The following is a 25849-nucleotide window of genomic DNA, read 5'->3' as shown; positions in this document are numbered from 1 at the left end:
TTGGTAGAAGAAGAAAATTAGTGAAAAAACAAACTTGGAATGGTTCATAGCCTACAAAGCCTTTTGAGGCCTGAGCTGCTCTGCAGTCCACACAATGTGCTTCTTGTCTCCTAAAGCAGAGGAAGTGGCCCCTCGCATACTGTTTGTGTTTGGACTTTGCTTCAATCAGTGCTTGCCTTCTATTTTAACCAATAAAATCCACCAGTCATTCATTCATCCCAGCTTCAGCTTTAGCTTCGTTAGTCAGGTTGTACAACCTGACCATTCAATTGAAATTTCAAAACGCAGCAAAATATGTGTATTCTCTCTTAATGCCCAAATTTGATGGGAAAGGAATAATTAATTATTAGCGAGACATGGCTCGTGCAGTTAGGTATAAGGAGATTGGTAATTAACGTTTAAGGAGTGATCTTAATCCGCACTTAGGCATGATTTCTGAACATTGAAAATTAAACGAATAACACACTTACCGAGGCTGATAAGATACAATCAATTTCGGAATGATAACAACCTAAAACACCCTTCATCTAAACGTAGGTTGTTCAAAGAACAAACGACATTCTGGGTATGCACCTAGAAAACTTGAAATTAGCTGCGGTGCTACTGTCTTTTCTTGTATCAGAATGGGGTGATATCTCGCTATCAAGGAAAACAGAAGTCTTTGCAAATCAATGCCCTCCAAACAACCTGTAGAGAAGATGAATCAAATTTTTTTTTTTTTTCTTTTTTGTCTTTTCCACGTTTACAGGAATTTCAATTTGTTTTCTTCTAAAATTACAATTTTTGCATTTCAACGGACAATGGGAAGAGACCTACCCAATTCAATCGCATGATCCTCATCGTCCATATCTCCCTCTTCAATAGTTACACCACTTTGCAAGGCAGCTGCTGCTTTGGCATACCTGTTGAGAAACTCTTCCTCAGTTTCGTCATTGTCTTCAGCCTCGGAGTCCTTCAAAGCGATGAGAATAATAATTAGGTATAAAATCTTTTGAAAATATTGAATTGCAAGGGAAACAGTGCAAATAACAGAACCCAACCCAAACAACATGCATGTGCTTTACTTTCAATTGATATCTTCTATTCTGATTATCAAACTGGAATTTTAAAAGAGATTAGGAATTTTCAAGTGTATAACTCCTAGGCAGAAAATTGACTTCAAGGTGACACCTGAACAATAAGTTAACCCACTTGAGTTGCATTTGACCTTTTTAGACTTCTAGAACTCAAACAAATTTTAGCTTATAGAGGATATGTAGAGATCGCATTCCTGACATATAGACATGTAACAAGATATTTTGCTTGTCAAACCTCATCATCATCTTCTGTTTCATCATCAAATTCCTCATCATTTTCTGCCTCTTCATCTTCTTCTGCTTCTTCGTCCTTCTCTTCCTGCATTTCTTTTAGTCGAATGGATGCATCCATCAAGGAAGTAAAGCATCCTTGTATAAAATCATTATATGATTTCCCCAGTGTCATGAGACTTTCAATTACCTTGACGAGGACCATCACTGAGAATCACTAGCCAACCATTAGCGAGTAAAAAGCTTTTAAAGGTATAATATAAAAATTTTCTGCACAAAGTAGCAGAAGAGTAACTAAATTGTGGAAGTATATATGGCAATTTTTCTTTTCCTTTTTTTTCTCAATGATCAAGTGCAAAATACTACAAAATCACATCAACAACCCTCAATACTTTCCCAAATTCAGCTCCAGATGAATTAGATAAGAACTTGATGCTGGCACTAATAAAATTATAGAGGTCAGATCCCGTACACAGAAAATTTGAACTGTAAACCTTTTTTTCAGAAAGGTGTAAACGCAAATTCAGTTTAGGTAAGGAAAAAAGAACCAACATATACTATAGTTTATACAAGCAATTACCATTTAATATGAAACTGAAAGTCAAAATAAGTTCAACTAAATTATTTACCAACAAAGTTATCAAATTTTGCATAACAAGTGATCTTGGCTTTATTTTATTTCATTGTATATGGTCTTACTTATGCATGTAGGCCTCATTTATATTTTAAAAACTCAGAATGCTATCATATGACTTGGTATTTAGAATTTGGTAAAAAATAAACATAAAAGCTATTTAACCTCTTACCTAAAATTATAAAAAGATATCCTATTATATATTTAGATATGTATAAGAGGTAACACATATTCCTGAAAATTATAATAAAAAGTACTGACTGAGGCTAATATATCACAAGGCATAGATCATTATATGGATATATCAATAAAGAAGACAAAAAGTATGCTACTAACCAATTAACCTTATCTCAGACTCTGTTGACATAGCAGATTCGAACGAGCTAGAGGAGATATGACACAGGTTGGATGCCCAGTTTGTGAAGCCTTCAACTTCATCCTTCTCCAGTACACCCTTTACCGTTTCAGGATAACATAAATAGCATGATGACATAGCAAGCAAAAGAGGCTTCCAAAGTGAACACGGTTTGTCCTGAATTTTTCTGAAACGAGATAATAATGCCCTAGAAAAAGTAATTGCCAATGCCTGCTTCACACCCTCTGTTTCAGACGAGTAACTGGGTACATGCAGTAACATATGGACAGAAGAGCAAGCTCTCCATGTTGCAGATGGATATTGTAAAATGGCTTCACTTATAAAAGCACCAATCCCTTCAAAAACAGAACATCTAGGCACAGGTGGTGCTGGAGGAGATGGCACTAGCCTTTGAATAAAATCTTTCAACCCATATTTACTTTCAAGATTGACAACTTCATTAATGCACTCAAACACAGCCATATCCTCTGACTCTTCCCATGCATGCCAACGAGCAATCAGGTCAGCCCAAATTATCAACAACTCTGATATTTTAAGCTCCAGAATATCGTTGCTTTCAGTAACAGATAGCATGATGGAACAAAGAAGTGTAGATGCATTGTCTATGCAAGATGGAGTAGCACCACTTTCCTGACCCTCATCAAAATCATTGAAAGAGGACAACATTTAATAATATGACCTCGGAACACATGATGAAACTATTACCATATAAACAGAGAAAGGTAGTTATTGCCTAACCATTGGATGGATGTTTGCAAGCCAAAAATGTTGCAAAAGAGAAGAAAAAGCTCTACCAATAGTAGCTCGGCAAGATGCCCACTTTTCAGTACGTTCATTCTGCTCAAATTCTTCAGACAAAAAGCTTTCCCAAGATTGAGCCATAACAGCTAATGCTGAAAATCCCTTTTCAAGCATCTAGCATGAGAACAACATCCATGTTATCAAATCATATAACACATTCATTAAATTGGCACCAACTACAACATCAAAAATAAAATAAAAATGTTGATAAATTATGAGTAAGATCAAAACTCAAGGTTGAAACCACGAGCAGGAAAGACAAAATCTGAATGCACTCACTTCAGATGCAAACACACTAGCTGTAAAAGAAAAAGCAACCTACTACTTAAAAGGCCAACATTTTTCCCAAAAATAGGTACAGAATGGTTCACTATTTACAGCATAAATAATTAAGGTAAAGTATTTCATCTCTCTCTTGAAACAATAATATTTTAACAGTAAGGCATATGGCTAAAATTCTACATGTTTCATTTAATAGTATAAAACTGTATTCATTTCCTCTGCATTGACTTGATTTCTTCTTACTATTAGGATGAAACCAGGGATCTAAAGAAGAACCGGGCTACGTTGACAGCAAGCAAACTTTCTTTTCTCCTTTTCTTTTTTGTTTTCCCTCTCATCATACTGGTGAAGCAGATCATAAGCATGCTTATCACGGTCCATTTCCTAATCCAGTACTGACAGCATACACAACTTGGCTAACATATCATCCAAGATTATAACAAACCAACAGCCTAACCGTAGGGATTTTGTACATACTTGAGGCCATGGCTCCAAATCATGAGGTATACACTTTGAGAGTGCACCAACCAACGATGAAACAACATAAGGGATATGAACTGCAACATTTTCTTCTCCAGTTTCCACCATGGAACTGAGAAGCTGAAATAAAACAGAGCTCTCTTCATCATCATTACCAATCCTATCGATCACAACTTGAAGAAGAGGAAGCCACTCAGGTGGTGGGTAGTCACTCTGAAGTCAAGGAACATGAGAGAGGATAATAACATTGATGACATTGTATAAGAAACCAGAGCTCAATAAAAGGAATGATCAGGGGAACTAACCTCAAGAAGTTTAGCAATTGCCCCAGCAGCTGATATCCGTACCGGGTAACAAGAAGTTTTCCTATTATCTGGCATGGCCAATGCTTTGAGCAATGAAGAATACACATTTGTACTCATTTCCTGAAAATGAAGGCAAGTGTGACTACAGACTGTATCAGAAAAGTGAATTCAGTATTTAAAAAGTATGTTTTAATTCCAGGTAAGCAAAACAGAAAAAGCAAGTGAAACAGCACAAATACACTAAATAGCATGCAAATACCAAAACAACGTTGATGTTTGATGAAAGGCATGACTCAAACAGAGACAGTTAGGATAAGAAACAGGATTACCTCAGTTAGACAGGAAGCAAGCTCTCCAAGTACCCAGTTCGCTGTAGCAACTAAGTATGGTTGGCACACTGAAAATGTATAAAGTGGGAGCAGCCGTGTACGGACCAGAGTTTCTGTGTATCTAGGTTCTTGCTCCCTTAGAAACTGTAGAAGCAATAGGAAAAAAGTTCTATACTTTCCGAGGTAAACTGGTAGAAGAACAACATATTCACCAGTGAATAAAATAACAGGATGAGATATCCTTACATCTAGCTGGCCACCATACGCCATCAGAACACCAAAATAACTACCAAGGTAAACACAGTACAATCACAAGAAAAACGGAGTCATAAACTACATAAACAAAAATGGTAAAACATTGAAACACATTAGAAACATTGATGATAACACAAATAAGTTAGCTGCATAGAACATTCCAATATAAAGAGAAAAGAAAATTTTATCAGCACAAAAGCAGGTATTGTTCTACAGCTTCAAATGTTGACAGTTATAGTTAACGTACAAATCAGAACATGTCATGAAACCAGATTCTAGGATATTTGTCTTTTATAAGAACGTTGCTCCTTTGTCCACTGATGTATAAAGGTGCAAAACCAACCATAGTGGCAAGGCCTATATGTTATCATGCCCAACTGTCGCATTGCCAAACCCTAATATTTTAGTATTAGGCTGAAAATGAGGAAACCAAACATGCTTGCCCACAACTGTGTTGAGTTGTGTGTGTGTGTGTGTGTGTGTGTATTTATTTATTTATTTATCTTTCTTTTTTTTTTTCCTTTTTTGGGTGCCTATACAATGCCTTCTTCTCTATATTTACTGTTTTGAGAATGAACTTCAAATCTTAAACCAAATCCTACAAAAAATAAAGCATAGCAGAAGCTTTATGACATGGAGGAAATAATGGTGCTATCCTGTTACTTCAAAAGCTGTCAGTTACATACCAAAATGTCTCTAATATTATGGTAATCTAAGAAATGTACCGTGAGCCTTACTTGTTCAAAACTCCACTTTGGATTGCATTAGCTTCAGATGGAACGGGAAACTTTGACAAAAACGGAAGGACCAATAAATCACCAATTGAGGAGCGTTGGTTGTTTTGTTTACTTTTTTCACCTTTCTTCCGCTTTGATGGAGCTGATGAACCATTACTAGAAGATCTTGTTGGAGGTCCCTATTGGCAATAAACTTAAGTAATATCAATATATATATAAACACTTGTGCATGCATACACATACAACACGAGCATATACATACATATATCCATATATGCACATACAGTAGCATTCCACGAACCAAGATATTTGACAAATCACTTTGGCCATTAAATGGGCAAATCCACCATCACATGTACCTATATAATGGCTTGATATTTGTCAAAAACCTTGGTGTGTGCATATATATATATATATATATATTTATAAATATGGCCTGGATAAACGTTATCAAAGACTACCAAAGAGCAACCTTTGACATTGAAATAACACCAAGTAGATTTATTGCACTTTTTCTGGCTGTAAACAGATCCTCTCTCCATCCAGAAACTTCTTCCTGTAAACAAACAAGAAGTGCTGACAGTCATTCAAAATTGATTAACAAAAGTCACACTAAGAATAGCATACTTCTTACAAGGTCAGATGGAAGATTTTTTCGTAGGAACTCATCTGCATCTTCTTCCCACTCAGAGATATCCTATCATAAAGTATTGCCATATAAAAGAGGAAATCAATCCCTTAAATTAAAAATTAAAACAAATACTGAACAACAGATGACAGTTTCTTCCTCTAAAAACTTTACCTTTTCATTCATCACCAATGCTGGAAAGATCGCAGAATCCAACAATGATGAAAAATGGGGTGAAACTAATCTCCATCCCTATTTCCAAATGAAAATGAGTGCCTTAAGAAAAAATAGATTATACTTCAGGGCCATGCAGTGGTCCCACATCCTAAACATTCTAAAAAGAACTTGAAAAATTAACTGATATTTCTTTCCTATACACTCAAGTAATTTTGGGGAAGAGATAAAAATAAAAACACTTTGAGTTATATTCAGTTGTAAGAGTTACTAATAGGAGAGCTTACAGGGCCTGTCTCCAGAATATGTGATATCACGTCAAAAGCTAATGAAATAATCCTCTCTGATACAAAATCAAGCTTCTGCATGCACAAGATTACTTTGTAAACCTAGGAAGGCTGTCAAAACTACATCTGTGACAAACACTCAACAAGTATTGAGCGAAGAAATAGCACAGGTATAACTGGCAAGAGAATTGTAAACAGCACATGTATAACCATAATGCATGATGCCTACAAAGCAATAGATTTTGAGAAAATTCAATATAAACTCACACTGATATTTGAGCTACATTTTGCAATGCCTAACACATTATTTATCATATCTGGCATCAACCTGGAAGCATAAGAGAACTAATAAAATATGAATGCTCTTGCTAAGCATAAGTACTTTGACCTAATGAAGACAAATACGAAAATAACAGATTACTTGTCAGAATATTTGCGGTGTCGAGTAACTAGAGCACAGAAAATTTGTAAACTCCTTTTCCCAGTCTTCAACCTCATCAAGTACCCCTCTTCCAAGATAGTAGCAGAATGAAAAGTCAAAGAACCAAGAATGCTGATTAGATCATGACAAAATACAGGCAACAACGGAGCTAAAGCAGATGGCATATGCGACTTCACCTATAAAAGCAACAATTCTTCAAATCAACGCCAAAAGCAAAAGGGTAAAAGAAGAGCAAGAATCAGAAACATAAGCCATACTTACAGCAAAATACATGCATTTGCATACAATGAGAAGTGCTGTCTCCGTGTTAACTTCTCTAGTACAATTGATTTTACAAGCCTGTTTGAAAAATAATAATATCCATTGTCACAAAGTTTATAGGATTAGTCCAAAATATGCAGCGAACGAGAAGGACAAAGAAAATGAAACCTTTTCAACAAATTGATGGAACACAGCTAGCAACGGAACAAGGATTTCTTTTGCAATTAGCTCAAGCTGCACTGGCACAGGCTCCTTGGCAACTTTAGGATTTAAAAAATACTTGCGGAAAAAAAGTTGGGAGGGAGTGTTAGACTGAGATACAATAATTTTCAGGTATATAAGAAAGAAAGAATGAAAGATATGAGGTACCTGGAAAGGCCTAAGAAGTGCATGAAGAAGCGTAAGAGCGTTGATGGTGCTCCACTGAGATGCCATGCCATTGCTTATAAGACTGCTATTTTGAATAGCAGTTCGCAAATCAGGCACAAGTTCCGACCAAGAATTCTGATCAACGAACTCCGCAACAACAATAATCCGAAACTGGAAGCACAATGCACATGTTATATTTTTAATTTAAGCAACAAAATGGAAAGAGCGCAGAGAGCATAGAGCATACCGCTTCTACCAAAACTTTCAAGACTGGTGGTGGTTGGACTTGGAGCAAAGCTAGAAAGAGCTGGTCCTTGAGCTCCTTACCAACTTTGGAACATTGTTGTGGGTGTGGGCTACTACCAATACCACCATCAATATTGCGCCTCGTGAAATTCTTAAAGTAAGTGGCTGCAGCCATTTTCTGACCTTCATTTTCGCCTCCTGTGAAATTCAATTCAAAGTAATTAGCTAATTGGTACTAAACTTGGTTTCGTGCAATATTTTATATTAATATAGTATGAAGTTACTGATTCTATTGCGAATTTTAATTTTAAAAAAATTAAAAATAGAAAAAAAAAAAAAAAAAAAAAAAAAAAAGGAGTAAGTGGAAGAGCCAATAAATACCGGTGGCGATGGAGAGGAGAGAGAAAGGGAATTGTGGCATGAGAGAGAGGCGATCGAGAGCTTCGGCTGCTGTCTTGACGGCGTTGCAGTCGGGGCTGAGCGTTTGGCTTAGCAGCTGAGCTACTCGAACAGCAAAATCCATTATTAGTTTCACTTTTTTTAAATTTGCAGAAAACCCTAACGACTGTTTCAGAAAAGCTTCTGTTTTAAATATGCTGAACAACAAGGACTTCCAGCATCAGGCCAAGCGTTTCGCTTAGCAGCTGAGCTGAGCGACTGGAATAGCAAAATCCGTTACCAATTCGTTTCACTTTTGAATTTGCAGAAAACCCTAACAACAACTTGGATTGGAGCAAGGAAAGCGAATAGTTAAAAAGTAAACACAAAAATGTTGATAAAATTATTGCGCGGGAAAGGAAAATGATTTTCCTTATGGTTTCTTAATTTTATTATTATTATTGTTGATTGTTGTTGATATTTATTTTCGCTTCTGAAATGAAGCTGAAAAAATAAAAATAAAAATAATGATAATAATAATAATAATGTAGAATAATAATCGATAAAATCAAAAATTCATTTATAATTAAAAGTAAAAAACTTAAACTTATGGAGATGCGGGGTATCGAACCCCGTACCTCTCGCATGCAAAGCGAGCGCTCTACCGTTTGAGCTACATCCCCTGATGGGAGAAGGTTGTTGATATACTTATAAGTCGTAAAGAGACGGTTGATGTTTTCATTTAGGAAAAAAAATGAATAAATAGATAAATATAAAGAGGAGACAGAGAGAAATGGAGCGTACACGCGGAAGAAGTTTATCAGAATGCAACGACATGCAGCCAAATGCTAAAGTGCCAGACCAGGAAAGCTGCCACGTTCTCTGCATGCAAACGCGTCCACAATCCTTTATAATTGATCCCTCCCCCGCCACTTGCTTTTAATTACATCAACAACAAATTAATTAACAAACACCGCTTAGAGAGTGAGAATACTGAAAATGCCAGGGCTCACCATCGGAGACACAGTCCCCAATATCGAAGCGGAAACTACTCACGGAAAGATCAAGCTCCACGACTACATCGGTGATGGCTGGGCCATTATTTTCTCTCACCCTGGTTTGACTTATATAGATATACAATAATTAATATGTTTTTTATTTGGAGGTTGGAGCTACAATATATATATATATATATATATATATATATGTATATGTATATGGATATTATATGATGCAGGTGACTTCACGCCGGTGTGTACCACGGAACTTGGTAAGATGGCTGCTTATGCTGAGGAATTTTCAAAGAGAGGTGTAAAGCTTGTGGGTTTATCCTGCGATGACGTGCGCACACATAATGAGTGGATCAAGGACATCGAAGCCTACACTGTGAGTTTGATCCATTCATCCAGTCTCTTATTTTAATATTTGATTTTTAATTATATGTCGACTGTATATATACCAGCCTGGATGCAAGGTGAGCTACCCGATCATTGCAGATTCTAACCGAGAGATAATGAAGCAGCTCAACATGGTAGACCCTGATGAGAAGGACTCCTCTGGAAATCACCTTCCATCTCGAGCTCTGCATATCGTGGGTCCCGACAAGAAGGTTCTCACTTCTTAATTAATTTCTTCTTTTTTCCTTTAATTAAATTGATTAATTAATTAGAAATATGTGTGTGTGTGTGTGTGTGTGTATGTTCTAAATTAACTTATAAAATCAAATTTAACTTGATTTAATTAGGTGAAGCTGAGCTTTCTGTACCCCTCAACCACTGGACGCAACATGGACGAAGTAGTGAGGGCGTTGGAGTCGGTGCAGAAGGCATCAAAGCACAAAGTTGCCACCCCGGCCAACTGGAAACCAGGTGAAGCAGTGGTCATCTCTCCCACCGTCTCCAATGAAGAGGCCAAACAGATGTTCCCCAATGGCTACAACACCGTCCACCTTCCTTCCAACAAGGACTACTTGCGTTTCACTAATGTATGACTCACTCTATATGATCCAGTTAGTATCATATATATATAGTCATGTATGTTGGAGGAGGAAGGACCTACCCACTAAATGATATGTAGATGTATGTATCCTCTCTATATGAGTGACTTGCAAATTACCTATATCAAGAGGACATTATAATATATGCATACTTTGTTAAATTGTCTCTAGTTTGTAACAAGGACCTACTATATCATATACATAAATATGCATGTTTAGTAATAAAGTTATGTTTGGAGGGGCCTACACTAATAAAACTTTTTCTTTTTTTTTAATTATGTCACTACCACTTAATTATTTGGTGTCTAATATTATCTAATGCTTTGCACATTGATCGACAACAACAACAGAAGCAATATCTTTTATCCAGTAATTCAAATAACCCAAAAAAGGAAAATTATAAGAGAAAATTTGGTCTACAGTAGTGTACTCAAGCAAGCTAGTGCATTAATGACAAATGAGATCATATGATCATATTGATGATTCTCTCTCTGCGGCTGTTGCGAATGGTAAGTAGTATGATAATGATATCCACCCTGCTTTCCATGACAATTTGTCAAACTTGTGGAACCCAGAACAGCTAGCCTGTCCCTGACAGTCAAAGCAAAAAGTGACATAAAAAGTAGTGGAGAAATTTCCGGTCTCTTAATTGATTACCTTTTTCAGTGTCTTTGGTGGTATCAATTGTCAAAGACACTCCACCTTCTGCTCTGGATACTTTTCGCCAGTTACCAGCTCCATCGATCTTATTAACTTGGTAAAGGTAAAGCCTAATTTCACAAACATATGAGAGAGATGCTAGCACTAGCCATCCTCAAGCCCATCATCTTCTCAACAATTAATGCAGTGTCACTACTGGTACTGATCAACTTGCCACCTGCCGTCACACTACTCTCCCCTTGCCGCAACTCCTGCGGCAACATTGCCATAAACTACCCCTTCGGGATGGACGATGGCTGCGGCGCACCCCAGTTCCGGCACATGCTCAACTGTAGCAGTACCAATGACCTGTTCTTCTTAACCCCTTCAGGCAGCTACAAAGTCCAATCCATCGACTACAACAAGAAAACGATGGTTGTGTACGACCCCGCCATGTCCACCTGCTCCATTCTGCAACCTCACCACGACTTCATCATGACTGACATTCAGTCTGCCATTATACCTCCCACATCGGACACAGTCTTTGCCCTACTCAACTGCTCCATCGACTCCCCAGTGCTCAACCATTACAGCAATCTCTGCTTCAACTTCTCAGGCCACTCCTGCGATGAGCTATACAGTGCCTGCAATGCTTTTAGAGTCTTCCATTTCCTAACTAACACCACCCCACCTTGTTGCTTTACCAGCTATGACACCATCAAGTTTATGAGCATGAACATCTTGGACTGCACGCATTATACCACTGTGCTCAACACCGATAGTTTGAAAGGAATCGGACCTTTGGATTGGGTATATGGTATAAAGCTTTCCTATACGCTCCCTGAAACTGGATGTGAGAGATGTGCACAGTCAGGAGGTACGTGTGGCTTTGACACCGAAACCGAAGGAATGAGATGCCTCTGTTCAACTTCATCAAATTCTACAAGACAATGTGGTAGGTATCGTTTAATTATTATTTCATTTCATTTCTGTTTACAATTTACAATGTGGTTGTAGGTTTATTTTCACAGAATATATGATACAACGTCTAAAAATTTCTCCGTGTTATCTTTTCTCGGCCTCAGGTAGTGTTATGGCACAAGGACATGCCCGGATCTCAGGAATATCGTCCCAAAAACTTTTTCTCATGATGATGGGGGCATTTCTCTACCTCATTTCTTCTTGATGTATTTTTTTTTATTGAAATTTCATCAACTTTTTCCTCAAAAGTTAAGGGGAAGGTTTGTCGATTAGCTACGAACTGAGATTGGAGTGAAAAAACTGTTTTTTTGGTTTTTTTTTTTTTTTAATTATTATTTTTCCTTCATTTACGTCTTTTTTCTTCTTTCTCAGTCCTTAACAAGTACATATTTTCCAATGAGAGGCATATTCATACAAAAAAATAAATAAAAAAGCATCAAAATATATTTCATTTTCATTTTTAATATTACATAATGAGAAATTATTTATTTTCATTAGCACACACTTTCAGGCCTGAGACTTTTTTTACAAAGCATATGACCCCTGACAACTTATTGCGCCAAGATATAAAGGTGTGGTGGTGTTCATTGGCCGCATCCAATACTCAAATGACAAAATCCAAATCTGATGGTTTTACGAGCACTTTGTTACACAGATTTAGACTAAAAGAACCCATTTGAAAAGAAAAAAATTGGACCCGATCGACACCTTCACTGACTTTCCTCTACCTGATTAGTTCCATACGTCGCTGGCCACTCAGCTTGGCCATTCCCATTCACGTGTGTTTGTTTTCACATTCCCAAACAATTGATTATCGCAAAGCGCGTAGACAAGATTCATTATTCTCTAGTTTTACATTCAAATTTCCATCATGTAAAATTTAATTTATTTCCTTTTGTTTCTTTCTTGTGAAATATCCAGTTCCAACTTGCAAGTATTTAATACATTTGGAAGTACAAATAGCATGGGCAATTTCTTGAATTAAGAAACCAAATTTGAATATCAGCGAGTTGATGAACCGTGTAATCTAGTATTTGAAACATAGATTACTTGTTATTGAAATCATGTAAACTTTATGGGATTTGAAATAAGATCTTCTCAATTCTTATCTCTTATGCCAGATTAAAATTTGACAAGAGCTTGCAATTAAAAAGAAAGAATACAAAAATAAAACTACTATATACAATTCCCCCCTTTCCCTTTCTCCGAACTACTATTCATAGTTGAAAAAACCCAAGTAAAAGCATATGATATGAGGCCGTTACTTACAGAGTCACAGGTAACTGCACTGGAGCTCAAGTGCTCAACTCAATCCTACTACTTGGAATATATAATTATCAATGATCTTCAGTAAAGGCTGGCAAAACTTGCTCGGTCGCACTCTTTTTCGAATTATCGACTTGCTGTGTTCCACTGCTCCCCTCATGGCCCAACTTTTTAGAATGCAAAAATAAAAACATGAAATAATAAATAAATAAATCTGATCGCCACTGGAAACTGAAAGAAACTTGCATGTCCAAATAATATTCCAACTGTCAAATATGAGATGGGTTTGCAGAAAACCAGTATTAAGTAACATTATGTTTTCCACAAATTTCGTAAGTTAAATTTGTGCAGTTATCCGAAAAAAAGAAAAAAATAAAGTTCTAATTGATCAAGCAACAAGAATCTCTAAACAGAAGATAAGATAACTCACAGCGATGGAACTTATAATTACATAAGGTAAAGTTACCTTAAAACTCTCAAATTTAGAAACGAGCCTCATATATTGTTCGCGTGCCTCAGGGTGACGAACCATGGACTTGACTCTTGCAAGAGCTTTCTCAACCCCAGCAACTTTCTGCTTTCTCCCAATCCGTAAAAATTCATATTCATCAATTTTCCTGATTCCAGGCGACACACCTTCAATGGCTGTTTCAACTCGAAATCCTCGCAAACCAACTCCCTTTCGCCTCCAACGAAGAATTACCTTTTCCAATATACTGACAGACCAAACAAGCTTTTTATACTGCTTACGAACTTGATGCCCTCTCACATGAGCCTGAAATTGATAAGCAGCATCAAAACATACACATCCTACAACAAGATATAAGTAGACAACACATTAATGCCAAAAGCACAAGAAACCCAACATTCATGAATTACCTGAATTTTAACAATACGATTCCGTATCTTCAAAAATTCCCTTCTTCCTTTCCAGCCACGGTATTTTCTTTGAATTCGTAGAGCTGCAGAGTGCAGATAATCCTCAAAATGACTCAACTTTTGGACTTTGTTCAAAGAACCCAATGCAACCAGGTCAAGTGAAACATCAGAGATATCCTCACTGCTCTTTAATTGTCGATGACGGAAAGAACGATTCCGGAAGGCAGCTTGAATTAGAGCAGCTGCATGAGCTGATTTCCGAACAGCAGCTAACGACCCTTTCAGAAACTGATGCTCAATTGATAAATCCGATGTGAAAATTCTTGACCCAGTGTTGATGGCATTTTCAGCTGCAATTGTCGCAGCAGCACTGTCCATTGTATTTTCACCGATGTTCAGCAAGGAAAGGTGACTTATCAGATCCGCTTCCGCCAAATATCCAGCAATTCCTTTATGTCCACTACTAGATGCTAGATCAGCAGCTGTTTGTCCCCCAGGAAATGCTGGAGTTGGGTCATCAACGGCACCTGGGGCAGCACCAAATCTGACTAGTGCAATTACTGTTTCCTCTCTATATAAAGGTTGAAAGAAACAACAGTGTTGGTGTTACGAGGATCCAACTTGAATAAGAATAAAGATACAAAGTATGATCCTTCCACTCAGCCTAAATACAGAAAAGACCAAGATCCATCCGGTACATTGCTGTACATTAAAGGTCATAAAGATGAGTTTTTATCTCCTGCAAGCATGTTATCTGCATAATTCCCCTTTTTATTTCCTATACCCTACTGAGATTGAGGAGTTTTGTGAATATGGAGGCTTTCATCCATGGATTCCCTATTTCTAAAGCACAGCAGTAATTCAAAATAAACAACTTGAAACCATAAAATGCATGATCATTTCATAATAGTAACAGCAATGAAACGTTGTAAACTAAGAATTGCAAGAAAGAAAAAATAACCACAAGACAAGCTCAATACAGGAATCATTAACAATGCCTTAGACATACCTCCCAATATGTACTGTAACACGAGAGAAATTAGCTAATACAGAGCATCTCAAAATCCATAAAATTTCCACACAAAAGACAAGAATCAAACATAGCTACCTCACCTCCCAAAATATGACGCCCAGTGAAGCCCGGTTCTTCCATGTGCATCTCTAAAATTAGGACTGATGCCAGCAGCAACTATGGGGCCCATGGCCCATTCATAGCCAAGAGAAGCTGCCAAATGTATAACCCCTTGACCTTCATCATCCAAAACATGAGGTCCTTTACCCCCATCATGAACTTTAAAGACTAGCCACTCACAAAGCCTATCCTTCAGCAAATTTTGAATCAAGACATCTCTAGGGGTTGCATGATTGGGGCTCAATCCCCAATCACCACTACTATTGGTTGTCATTGAGTATATGGTACTCCTAAGCTTACATTTATCACAATCCACGACAGAGCAATCCAGCCTCTTCCCTTCTGGGCCTAAATCTAACAATTTTCCCAGACGTATCTGAAGGCGCGATTTCTCTTCTGGTGTGATGTTTATACCAATTCCCAAAGGCTTTTCTCGATATTCAAATTCCCTCACCTCACTGCAGGCCAATCTATTGCTGCAGGTCACATAGAATGGAACACGTCCAGGTGCATGTATGGGAGTTTGACATCGAATGACATTGTCACATAAAACTTCAGCAGAAACCTCAATTTCTCCAAACATGCATCCCCACTTAGTCTCAGCAGAATACCTCCTGCTTCCCAGAAATCTACCAACAATCAGAACCTGAAACATGCAAAGAAGATAACTCTAGTGACCAGAATGAATCAAAACCCAAATTCTCTTGCATTTACAAAACACTGTAACAATATACAGATGATTTTCTCATCTTCAATACACTAAACCTCTACAAACTGTGTCTGTACCTTCGTTTCAATCCCTGAATAAGTCCAATCTGGTGAAAAATCAAAAATACTAAATAGTTGTTCCTGGGAAAGAGATGGTCCAAGTGAATCAATTTCTAATTGCATATGGCGTGATAAGCTGGATACTTCCTTGTCATCATTCTCAGTATCAAGTGCGTTCCAATAATTGCCAGAGTCAGAAGCCATCAAAGAATCATCACAGTCAACACCGATTTCTCTATCCATCCACCTTCCAAAGCTGTCAAGTTTCTTCAGCTCTCCTGCTTCCTCATTTGCAGTTTCAACATCTTTAGATTCCTTTTCTACTTGCTCGGTAGAAATGACTGCCATCTGAGAATCAGAATAACCTTGAAACTGGGGATAAATTGAATTTAAAGCATGCTCCTGTGGCACCTAGAAGAATGTACTGTCACTATGAAATTTCTACAAATGGTAACCCAAATCTAAAAGTTAAGTAAAATGCAAAAAGTAAGCCAACAAAAAGAAATTTCTACCACTGGTAACACAAATCTAAAAGTCAACTAAAATGCAAAAAGTAATGCAACATAAAGGAGAGTCCACCTCAAGAAAATAAATGAACGAATCCATTTTACTTGACGGTCTCAAACTCACAAACAACTAGATGTAATATGAATTCTTCAATGGGTTGATTTGATGCAGCATAATCTGGAAATATAAGATGTGAAAGGTTTGAAGCATGCAGATGCATGGTGACCATTGAAAATATACCTGGATTTCCCCCTGGGAAGCAGTTGTTACCGCTTGGATATCTATTCCAGTGATCAATCTATCTTCAACATCTTGATTTTTGCCACCAACATCCAATCTAGCATCTGTTAGCTTATGTGCTCTATAGTCAGCCCCAAAAGGATGTTCAGCATAAACTTTCTGATCAGTTACACCATCTTCATTTCTGGTTAAGCTGTGCACTCCAGCCAAGAGGGAAGATCCAGCAGGACTGTAAGATTTGGATCCAGCAGACCATGAACCAGGGGGGTTCCTGGATAACTCAGAGAATCCTGAGAGAGACAAATTGTAATACAAATTTTTGGTCAGATAAAATGGAGAACAGGAGCTTGGTTAGATAAACCAGGATGTGAAATAACTGTCTTACTACTAGCACAGAAAAATTTTCTTCCAGCTCAACCAATTAACACAAATGCCCAATATAGATTTCATAAAATAACCATTGGTCTGAGAGCAGTAGCATTAGCAAAGTTATAAAGTGAATTTCAAATAAATTCAGAAAAGTGTATTCAAGACCTTAGAATGGAAAAGAAGATCTAGCTACATGCAGATATGCATTTTACCTGGAACACCATGCAGAAGAAGAGAAGCATTTTGAGATACAGAACCAAATGTCGGGTGAGCAACAGAAGAAGCTTGTGGACCACCACCTGAATCCACATCCTCAAATTCCAAACATGGTGTTGGTCCAATCCAGTCAACTCGGTTTGGACTCAATATATTAGATGTTTGAACAGTAGGGGCAGGAGAGTTTGCTTGTGCAGAGCAAGGCACTGAACTACTTTGAGGGCTTCCAACCTGTGATCCTGGATCTGCCAGCAAACGAGAAATGCTAGACTTGTACCCCTGCAATGCAAACAGGATATCATAGGACAAGCCACATCAAGGTTAAAATTGAACATTCAACTAAATTTTCAAATTTCCAATAAATATAGCAAGCAACTACCATAGAAGAAAACTAAAAATTTATTGATAACCTAATTAGAATTTTCAATTGGTTTATAATTCTGACTGGTATAGAATTTCAATCCGAAAAGGGAAGGGCTTGAATAACAGAGACTGCCAGAAAGTACCTCTTTTACTTCTCTGTAATGTACAAGAACAATGTGCTCTAATTGCCTGAAAATGTTAAGAAAAAAAGATATGAGGAATTTGGGAGCAACATATGAAAGGAACATGATAAAGTACAAAATCATTTTCAAAGAGGCAGGAATAATACGACTTTAAAGAATAATTAAAGGGAGGGATGCCACAGTTTGTACAAGAGCAACAAATCTAGAGTGGATCCAGTACATGAAGTGGAAATTCATGGAATTCATGTAACCAGCATGTAGAAAATCTTCAATCAAAACATAGTGTCCAAAACAGCACAACTCACCCATCAAGCATCCAGTAACTCCGCCGCTGGAAGCTCTCATTTTCCTCTCCATGGGCATAGTAACAGTGAAGTACGTCTACACTGCCAGCCTACAAAAAGCAGTAGGTAACAAATAAATTAATAGAATCACTAGAGTCAAAATAATACAGTATCTTTAAGGGTGCATTTGGAAGTGATACCCAGTATTTTAAAAACACAGCAAAGAGAATAAAATCAAATCCTACGGTCTTTTAGAGAAATCAACTACTTGGTGATACTTCAATTAGGTAATTCTCAAGAATCATTCTCAAATGGACCCTAAACCATAAAACATATATAATCCAGAGCATAGAAAGATCATAATGGAGGAGAGGTGAGGAAGAAAAGAGAACAAAAAATTAAAAGATGGGGCTCTAGTATCACACTAGAACAATTTTAGAAATCACTCCTAAAATCTCTAAGCATCACACCTAATTTTGATTTGCGTCATACAAAACCAGAAAAAATAATCTCAGAAAAATACTTGTATTATTAATCAACTGTCTAAAAGAGTTACAAAGATCCATATTTATAATAAAACTACTTAACAACGTTAGGAAACTAAAATAATAAAAAAATTTATTAAATAAGGAAACCAAATAATAAAACTTTCTAAAAATTAAAGAAACCAAAATAATAAAATAATTCTAATTAAATAAATAAACTAAATTAGACTAAGAATACTAAGATACTTGAAAGTCCTAAATGGGCCATCTTCTGCAAGATCATACCAAATTAGAATTTTAACTTTAGAATCTAGTTTTCCTCTCCTTTGATAAGTTTTTAAAGGTTGTTTTCATCTTGTATTAATTCCCCCTAGCTTAGCAAAACTCGACCACATGACTTGATGGCATGAAATTGATCATACAGGTTGGGATTGAGTTTCTGAAATTCATAGTCAATAATCCACGTGTAATCTGAAAGTGGGTGATTCCTCCACTTAACAAGATATCATTGATATCCTCCACCTCTAGTTAATACTATTTAATGATCAACAATATCTTCAATTTTCTCTTTTAGTAAAAATGTGGGTGGAAGACTTGCTGCTTTGAGGCCACTCAGTGTGTCATTTTCATGTCCTCCATATGAGCTTAGATCCTCAATATTGAAGACATTACTCATACCCATATCCTTTGGTAGATCAAAAACATAAGCATTTAAGCTGTTTTTTTAAGAATCTTGTATAAAACAACATTTTTTGAATATAGCTTCTTATAAGTACCTCTAACAAAATGTTCACGCTTTATACGAACCATTACCATATACCCTTCATTAAATTCGGTAAATTTTCTCTTCAAATCAGCATGTGCCTTTTAGTTTTCATTACTTAGAGCAATTTTTCTGCAAATGTCATCATGAATTTCATGAATGTGCCTTCCAAAAGTTTCAGCTTTGATACTTGGTCTTACTGCCAAAGGCACAGGAATCAAGTCAATAGGCTTTCTAGGAAGCATCCCATTGGCAGCAAAGGAATCAAGTCACTAGTCTTTCTAGGAAGCATTCCAGTTACAATTTCAAATGGGCTGCAACTTGTGCTCCTATTAAGTTGTTATATGCAAATTCCGCCATAGTCAAATAACCTGCCCTATAATTCCTTACAGACCGTGTAGCCATGACTCAAGCCAAAGAAAAACATTTTTTTAATTTTTTTTGGCTAGTTACTGTTTAGGACAACCTTTTACAGATTACTATTCAAGAGGACACTGTTCACCAGTTACAATTTCTAAAACTTGAAGAAACTAAAATAATAAAATAACTCTAATTAAATAAGGAAACTAAATCAGACTAAGGCTACTAAGATCCTTTAAAGTCACAAATAAGCCTATCTTCTCCTAAATCACTCCAAATTAAAGTTTGAGCTTTAGAATCTGGTTTTCCTTTTATAAGTTTTCAAATGCTGTTTCCATCTTGCATCGAATCTAACCAGAAATACATATTGTTACACTTAAAGATGCCACAGACAAACTACCATGTAGCACACTTTATGTTAAGGGTGAAGAGAAGCGATAAAAACCTTTTAACTTCCCTTTACTTGTCTGAATGAATAGAGAAGAGATGAGAGTGTATCTTAAATTAATGGCAATTTGCAACATTAATAAATAAAACTAAAAACATTTAAAGGAGGAATATAAAGTAGGCCCTTCCTTCTCTTCTTCCCAATTCTCCAACAACTAACATTCCAAAAATGAAAAACATGACACTAGTCAACACTATTCAATCCCATTAATTGTAAAGATAAATGCCTACCCTATTTGCATTAACCTACAAAAAAGTTATGATGCATGCTAAAATTAAGGATCGTCATCACATGGAATGATCTTTGATATCTAAGGATAATCAATATGATAACTTAATTTTGTATTTTATGTTTACATTGATCTTGGAAAGTGATATTGCAGCATAACGCATAATTTTACATTGGAATTTTTAAGTATCAACATAACCACACAAAAGAACTACACAACTTCACAGGTACCTATTGGTCCATCACAAGCTTTTGTCTAACAAACAATATCCATATAGAAAAAATGGGTCCACAAACAGAAGACAATAAATAGGGGAGGCACTTCAACTACATCTTAGGACCAATCAAAAAATAGTGAACTTACTAATAATAGATTGAACAGCACACCTTCAACTTTTCATGAGCTTCTTTCACTGTTTTTCCATCTTTCTTCTTCCTCCATCGGTGACCATCTTTACGAAAATATCGAAGTGCCTTACGATCAAACAGGAACAAAGAACCAGCTAAAAATTTCACAAGCCAAAGGGATAGTAATGAATGACGATCTCTAATCAGACACCCGCAATTTCACAAGCCAGCAAACATATGATTGAATGCATAATGAAAAATGTGTTAGCCAGCAAACATACGATTATCAGATTATGTACATAACATGAAAGATTGTTAGTATTTTTTATTTTTTTTTTCCAGCTATATCCATATAATATGTGCAAACCCATAATATTTTAAATGAAATCAGTCAAACATTCAAAATTATAAAATATATCACAGAACCATGTTGCGCGATAACAAATCACAATCCTGAAACAAACTATTATAAGTTATATACTTTAAACTAAAATACTCAACAAAACTAATTGGTAAACTACAAAGATCTTTTCCTACTACTTTTTACACAGGATTACTCCAATTGCATTAAAGTCCATCACACAAAACAAAAATTTGTCTGGAACCCCAGAATTTGTAACAGCTTCAACTAACAAACAATATAGGCAAAAGTAAAGATAATAAATAATAAATAAGTTTAAAGAAGGTAACAAATAAGTTGGCGAATAATTAAATAAAATTGCAAACATAAGCACTTCCACAACCAAAGACAGAAAAGTAAAAATCAAGAAATTTATATAAAGCACAACATGCATAATAAAGTATAGTTATTCATCTAGAAGAGTATAAGTTGAAAGAATGTAAGCAAAATTTAAGAAGATAATGATAGTTACAACCTGGAGGCCTAACAGGTGGATCTGGTGTTAATCGGAACTTTTGGTAGTTGCGAAGTATTTCACATATTTCAGTTGGTCGAAGCCAACGATGCTGAGCTTCTTGAAGTATTTGCACAAGGTCTGCAAATTGAAAACAAAAAATAAAATAAAATAAAATCGATATAAATAATAACATCAGGAAGGTCTAAAAGAATCAAAGATAAAGGTATGTATAGTAAAAACAGATATCAGAGAAAGAGAGTGAGTATTTTTAGTATTAAAAGTCAATGCACATGGAAAACTAAGAACAATAAAGAGTAGTGGTTCCGATTCATTCAGAGTTGGGATGCTCCCAATTTGACTAGCGAGAGTGGATTTGCTAAGCCGGTATATGCATATGCATGCAAGGTGTAAAGTAAAAAAACTTTCAAACATGAAAGTATAGCGCAAAAGGAAACAGAAATGCGAGCGTCATATTCGTACATGTAAGTTTAAATACAAGCAAAACAGTTATTTCCCAAATCACACCAACATTAAATAAATAAACAAATAAATAAAATATATCAATAATTAGAAAGTTCAAAATCACATTCCAATTGCTATTTCCAAATCGCAGAAACCTGTAAATAAAAAATAAAAAATAAAAAATCGCAAGAAGGAACGAGAAAAGAAACCTAATTGTTGATTAGGAAGATATCTTCTAGCCTCAGCCATGAGCGAGCACTAACGTCACATAAACCCTAGATTTCTTCAACAAATCAGAAAAGAAAATAAAGACAGAGCATCAACCGGAGGTTTAAATCCAAGGTGGCACTGACAGCGGCACCGGTTGCTTTACAGGGAAGCCAACTTTTGTGCCTGTGAACCTGCATCGATCGCGCCTTTCTCTGTGTTCTCCAATCCGTGAACGTTAATTAACGGCCCTTGGATATGAATACAGTAATTTGGGCTTGGGCTTTGGTCTCGCTTCGGCTTGGTTCTGGTTTGGTTGCTTAATTTTTTATTTATTTTTTTTTTGTTTTTAGAGAGATTGGTTGCATAAAACTTACCCTACCTTTAAATTAATTAATTAAACTTCTTTAAAGGATAATTTGCTACATAAATTATTGTACAATAAAAGATATAAAATTCTCATATTTCGATATGCTGTCTTCCTACCAGAAGGATTTGCTTTCTTCTCTGCAAAAAATATTAAAAAAAAAAAGTTTTTATTTAACTCATTTCTTTTGTTTTGTTTCTTCTACACCATGTAATGCAATTAGTTTCAATTGTATAATCAATTTATTTTTCAATTATATTTTAAATAATATATAATTATTTTCTAAAAGTATATGATTAGTCCAAAACCGCGGAAGCTTACTCACATAGCTAAAACATTAGATTTTAAAAGTTGAAAACAAGTATTTGAAGAAAAAACTTTTAGAAGAAATTATCAAATAAGTTTACAAACTTCAAATAATTATTTTAAAGAATATTAAGAGTTTCAACATCTCCTAGAAATTATCAAATAAGTTTATAAACTGAGTCTTACTATTTGTCATGATTGGTGAATATCACCGATGGGATCCTTGTTTACACGTTAAATAGTAAATTTATCAAATAAGTTTATAAACTTCAAATAATTATTTCGAAGAATATTAAGAGTTTCAACATCTCCTGTAAAAAATAAATAAGTAAATTATTCTGTACCTTTCAAACAAATTTCGAAAACCTACATGAAGTCAATTTTCAAATTAACCAAAAAAAAAAGAAGAAAAAATTAATTAAATTGTGTTTAATGTTTTCTTAAATTTTTTTCTTAAAAAGGAGCAAATGCTTACCCATGGCCCTTTTTTTTTATGGGCAAACATAAAAAAATTCTATGTTTTCCATACAAATAAAATAAAATCAAATAAAGACAAAATACAATACATTAATATGACATTTACTTTGAATTCTCCTTTTTGTAGGGCTTTACCGGCTTATGCTGCATGTTTTTCAGAAGTTTACCATTGATACTTGTCCTTTCTATTATAATCACTTCAAAGTAAGAACAAAGAAACCAAACATCCATGAAAAGAAATGGCCAATTTATATTGTTAATAGCTACTTGTTGATATATATATATATATATATATATAACAATGATTTTGAAGTCCAAAAAGAGAAAAAAAAAAAAAAAAAAAAAAAAAAAGAATCACAATGTTGAAGTTTAAAGATGCAAATATTCCTCATTCAGCTGGCCTTTGAAGAATCATCCTGAGGAAAAAAATGGTAAGGTGTATAAACAATTTGTCTAAGATTTTGGCAGAATGAGGGCGGGCGTAATAGATTTTGGTAATCAAAAAAGTAGAAAGTGATTGTACAAACCTCCTTGATACAAACATAAATATAGTGGACATCAGGGTTGTTCCCAAGCGCTGCCTCCACTGAAGTGCCATCATAATTTAATGGAACAGCATTTGTAATCTCCCATAATGGATTTTGAGAAGCTCCTTCAGTTGCTAGTTTCTCTGCATGCATATAATGGGGTCAGCAAATATACATTATTCTTTTATGTAAAGATATTGTAAATGCTGAATCCACACTCTCAGTCCACCTATGACATGAAGTTTTATAGTCCAAGAGCAGGAATCTCTCAACAGACGCAGTCTATAAAGTGGAGCTCCATATGTAATCTGATGCGGGAGACAAAACATATTTGTGACTTGTAAGTGGTTAAGGCCTGAATGTAAAATGGAAAACATAGACAGAGGGAAGAAAAGAAAAGAAGAAATATAAAGAATTACCACTTTACCAGGATATAAACTCCTTCATACTCGAGGACCCTATACATATTTTGATCATCAACTGCTTTCGATTATACAGGTATGTTGATTCATATAATTAACAAAATACATACAGATGAAAGACAATATTGTATGCAATTCAAGCAACGTTATTCTGCGAGTTTTGATTTTAGGATTGGAAAAATTTATACAAAATAAAAAGCTTTTATTTTTAATTTTAATTTTACCTCCAAACTTCCTCAAGCATCTTAGTAGCATTTTGACGGGAATTGTTCCCACACTAAAAAGGAAAAACAAGGAAAGCAGGAATAATGTTATTCAAACTAAATTTAAACACACAAGTAGAAAGTGAGGCATTACTAGTACTGACCAAGAGAGAGTCCAGAGTTCCTGCAGGTAACAGATTAAACATAGGATTGATCAAAATCATCAGCATATTAGCTTAATTAATTAAAACCAGAAAAGTTAGCCATAACCATATATGAAACAAATAGCTAACTAATTAACCTTTGTCAACAACGGCATCAAAGGAAGATGTTTGAAAACCACTCATATCTCGCACATCCATTTGCAAATCTGATAATTTAATTTGAATTTTAATTAGTAATTCTTAATGTAGAATTTGTTTACATAAAGAGATTAAAAACAAATAAAGAAACAAAAGAAGAAGATACATTTGAGACAGGGACGATCAGAGTATCTGCGTTGCATAACTTCAACCACCACAGAGGATATATCGATACTGACGACATCCTCATAACCATCATCGGCCAGGCCCTGGCTAAGTGCTGCAACGCATTGCAAACAACCAATTATTAACTAAATCATTTTGTTTGATAATTAAACAAAAGGGCAAAAAATAAATAAGACGGATCTGATTGAGATCGAGATTGAAACAAAGACCAGAGTTGCCACATCCGACGACGAGGATGCGATTGCGATGGTGGGAAAGAGGAGGGATGTAGAGGCGAATAAGAGGTGCTAAGGAATTGTACTTCTGGTACCAATCGAAGGAACCTGCTGATTCCTGGGCGTATCGCTTGTCCCAGTACCATGCCTCACCGTATGCTTGCTGCGTCGTCGAGCTTCCCATCCTTATTTCTCACTTTCTTCGCTCTATGATCTATCTATATCCTGTAATCTATAATCTATTTTATCATTATTTATTATTATTATTAAAGGTCTTTGAATTGGGAGAAGGACTTGTGCGACGTCTGTTGCAGTCGTTTCGTTAACTTTGTTAATGCCTACAAATACCCACCGCTTTGTAGGCTTCATAGGCTGCCACGTGCACTGCTTTTTCCATTTTTTTATTTCCTTTCAACTTTTTCCAAAGCTTTGCTTGAAACCAAAATATATAATACCAAATGAAACCGAGCTAATGAATAAAATTATATTCTCAATTCTATCCAAACTATTTATTAGGGAAAAACATCATTTTATATTAAACCGAATTAGTTTAGTTTGGTTTGAATTAGTTTGATGGGTTGGATATTGATATATTACTATTTTTCACAAAAA

The 25849-nt window shown here is 35.7% G+C and overlaps 5 protein-coding genes and 1 non-coding gene across 15 annotated transcripts; 2 read left to right on the top strand and 4 right to left on the bottom strand.

The window, feature by feature from the left end:
- Window positions 1-406: 406 nt before the first annotated feature.
- Window positions 407-8908, bottom strand: LOC107433385 (importin beta-like SAD2 homolog). 5 transcript variants are annotated; one of them, XM_048465416.2, is made up of 21 exons: window positions 8295-8881; window positions 7915-8111; window positions 7668-7838; window positions 7467-7577; window positions 7299-7376; window positions 7017-7213; window positions 6863-6923; window positions 6596-6670; window positions 6309-6386; window positions 6141-6203; window positions 5979-6062; window positions 5507-5685; window positions 4761-4800; window positions 4515-4658; window positions 4186-4305; window positions 3878-4093; window positions 3056-3232; window positions 2278-2953; window positions 1312-1514; window positions 817-952; window positions 407-687 (listed from the first exon to the last, which is right to left on the bottom strand). In XM_048465416.2, the coding sequence occupies exons 1-21, from the start codon at window positions 8434-8436 to the stop codon at window positions 524-526; spliced, it is 3312 nt and encodes a 1103-aa protein (XP_048321373.2). In that variant the 5' UTR covers window positions 8437-8881; the 3' UTR covers window positions 407-523. The 5 variants fall into 5 exon arrangements, with proteins under 5 accessions (XP_048321373.2, XP_015900167.3, XP_048321374.2 ...); XM_016044681.4 differs by having other exon boundaries at window positions 2278-2947; window positions 8295-8876; XM_048465417.2 differs by lacking the exons at window positions 407-687; window positions 817-952 and having other exon boundaries at window positions 1352-1577; window positions 2286-2953; window positions 8295-8908.
- TRNAA-UGC (transfer RNA alanine (anticodon UGC)) lies at window positions 8902-8974 on the bottom strand. Its single transcript has one exon. It is a non-coding gene; the product is annotated as a tRNA-Ala (tRNA).
- Window positions 8975-9227: 253 nt separating this feature from the next.
- On the top strand, window positions 9228-10448 carry LOC107433375 (1-Cys peroxiredoxin). Of its 2 annotated transcripts, none has more exons than XM_048465427.2 (4): window positions 9228-9375; window positions 9529-9677; window positions 9754-9900; window positions 10036-10448. In XM_048465427.2, the coding sequence occupies exons 1-4, from the start codon at window positions 9291-9293 to the stop codon at window positions 10279-10281; spliced, it is 627 nt and encodes a 208-aa protein (XP_048321384.2). In that variant the 5' UTR covers window positions 9228-9290; the 3' UTR covers window positions 10282-10448. The 2 variants fall into 2 exon arrangements, with proteins under 2 accessions (XP_048321384.2, XP_015900150.3); XM_016044664.4 differs by having other exon boundaries at window positions 9235-9408.
- Window positions 10449-10703: 255 nt separating this feature from the next.
- Window positions 10704-12253, top strand: LOC107433371 (uncharacterized). The gene is made up of 2 exons (XM_060812556.1): window positions 10704-11885; window positions 12016-12253. The coding sequence occupies exons 1-2, from the start codon at window positions 11074-11076 to the stop codon at window positions 12110-12112; spliced, it is 909 nt and encodes a 302-aa protein (XP_060668539.1). The 5' UTR covers window positions 10704-11073; the 3' UTR covers window positions 12113-12253.
- A 664-nt stretch (window positions 12254-12917) lies between these two features.
- Window positions 12918-22475, bottom strand: LOC107433359 (calmodulin-binding transcription activator 3). Of its 5 annotated transcripts, none has more exons than XM_048465421.2 (12): window positions 22235-22475; window positions 21582-21701; window positions 20746-20861; window positions 18096-18184; window positions 17791-17836; window positions 17281-17563; window positions 16700-16989; window positions 15971-16354; window positions 15166-15830; window positions 14053-14623; window positions 13640-13948; window positions 12918-13340 (listed from the first exon to the last, which is right to left on the bottom strand). In XM_048465421.2, exons 1-12 carry the CDS (start codon window positions 22272-22274, stop codon window positions 13245-13247), a joined length of 3009 nt encoding a protein of 1002 aa, XP_048321378.2. In that variant the 5' UTR covers window positions 22275-22475; the 3' UTR covers window positions 12918-13244. The 5 variants fall into 5 exon arrangements, with proteins under 5 accessions (XP_048321378.2, XP_048321377.2, XP_048321379.2 ...); XM_048465420.2 differs by having other exon boundaries at window positions 15971-16363; window positions 22235-22474; XM_048465422.2 differs by having other exon boundaries at window positions 15971-16300; window positions 22235-22474.
- Window positions 22476-23608: 1133 nt separating this feature from the next.
- Window positions 23609-25505, bottom strand: LOC107433368 (uncharacterized). Its single transcript, XM_016044658.4, has 9 exons — window positions 25232-25505; window positions 25003-25116; window positions 24836-24904; window positions 24699-24718; window positions 24556-24608; window positions 24337-24367; window positions 24139-24217; window positions 23910-24052; window positions 23609-23798 (listed from the first exon to the last, which is right to left on the bottom strand). Exons 1-9 carry the CDS (start codon window positions 25419-25421, stop codon window positions 23775-23777), a joined length of 723 nt encoding a protein of 240 aa, XP_015900144.1. The 5' UTR covers window positions 25422-25505; the 3' UTR covers window positions 23609-23774.
- Window positions 25506-25849: the final 344 nt, after the last annotated feature.

The sequence above is a fragment of the Ziziphus jujuba genome, chromosome 11, assembly GCF_031755915.1.
Source record: "Ziziphus jujuba cultivar Dongzao chromosome 11, ASM3175591v1".
In the NCBI taxonomy this organism is placed as follows: domain Eukaryota; kingdom Viridiplantae; phylum Streptophyta; class Magnoliopsida; order Rosales; family Rhamnaceae; genus Ziziphus; species Ziziphus jujuba.
This window is presented reverse-complemented; position numbering and strand designations above follow the sequence as displayed.

Excerpts from the sequence above, each read along its gene's own strand:
- LOC107433359 (XM_048465420.2), bottom strand. The coding sequence starts at position 22,274 with ATGGCTGAGGCTAGAAGATATCTTCCTAATCAACAATTAG. Across the intron at positions 18,185-20,745 it reads AAGCTCATGAAAAGTTGAAG|GCTGGCAGTGTAGACGTACT; the intron begins GTGTGCTGTTCA and ends TGCTTTTTGTAG. Across the intron at positions 16,990-17,280 it reads TCTTCTGCATGGTGTTCCAG|GATTCTCTGAGTTATCCAGG; the intron begins GTAAAATGCATA and ends TGTCTCTCTCAG.
- LOC107433371 (XM_060812556.1), top strand. The coding sequence starts at position 11,074 with ATGAGAGAGATGCTAGCACTAGCCATCCTCAAGCCCATCATCTTCTCA. Across the intron at positions 11,886-12,015 it reads TCTACAAGACAATGTGGTAG|TGTTATGGCACAAGGACATG; the intron begins GTATCGTTTAAT and ends GGCCTCAGGTAG.
- LOC107433375 (XM_016044664.4), top strand. The coding sequence starts at position 9,291 with ATGCCAGGGCTCACCATCGGAGACACAGTCCCCAATATCGAAGCGGAA. Across the intron at positions 9,409-9,528 it reads CATTATTTTCTCTCACCCTG|GTGACTTCACGCCGGTGTGT; the intron begins GTTTGACTTATA and ends TATATGATGCAG. Across the intron at positions 9,901-10,035 it reads TCGTGGGTCCCGACAAGAAG|GTGAAGCTGAGCTTTCTGTA; the intron begins GTTCTCACTTCT and ends TGATTTAATTAG.
- LOC107433385 (XM_048465416.2), bottom strand. The coding sequence starts at position 8,436 with ATGGATTTTGCTGTTCGAGTAGCTCAGCTGCTAAGCCAAACGCTCAGC. Across the intron at positions 8,112-8,294 it reads TCTCCTCTCCATCGCCACCG|GAGGCGAAAATGAAGGTCAG; the intron begins GTATTTATTGGC and ends TGAATTTCACAG. Across the intron at positions 6,924-7,016 it reads CACCGCAAATATTCTGACAA|GTTGATGCCAGATATGATAA; the intron begins GTAATCTGTTAT and ends TTATGCTTCCAG.
- LOC107433368 (XM_016044658.4), bottom strand. The coding sequence starts at position 25,421 with ATGGGAAGCTCGACGACGCAGCAAGCATACGGTGAGGCATGGTACTGG. Across the intron at positions 25,117-25,231 it reads CGTCGGATGTGGCAACTCTG|CACTTAGCCAGGGCCTGGCC; the intron begins GTCTTTGTTTCA and ends AATGCGTTGCAG. Across the intron at positions 23,799-23,909 it reads TTTATGTTTGTATCAAGGAG|GATGATTCTTCAAAGGCCAG; the intron begins GTTTGTACAATC and ends TTTTTTCCTCAG.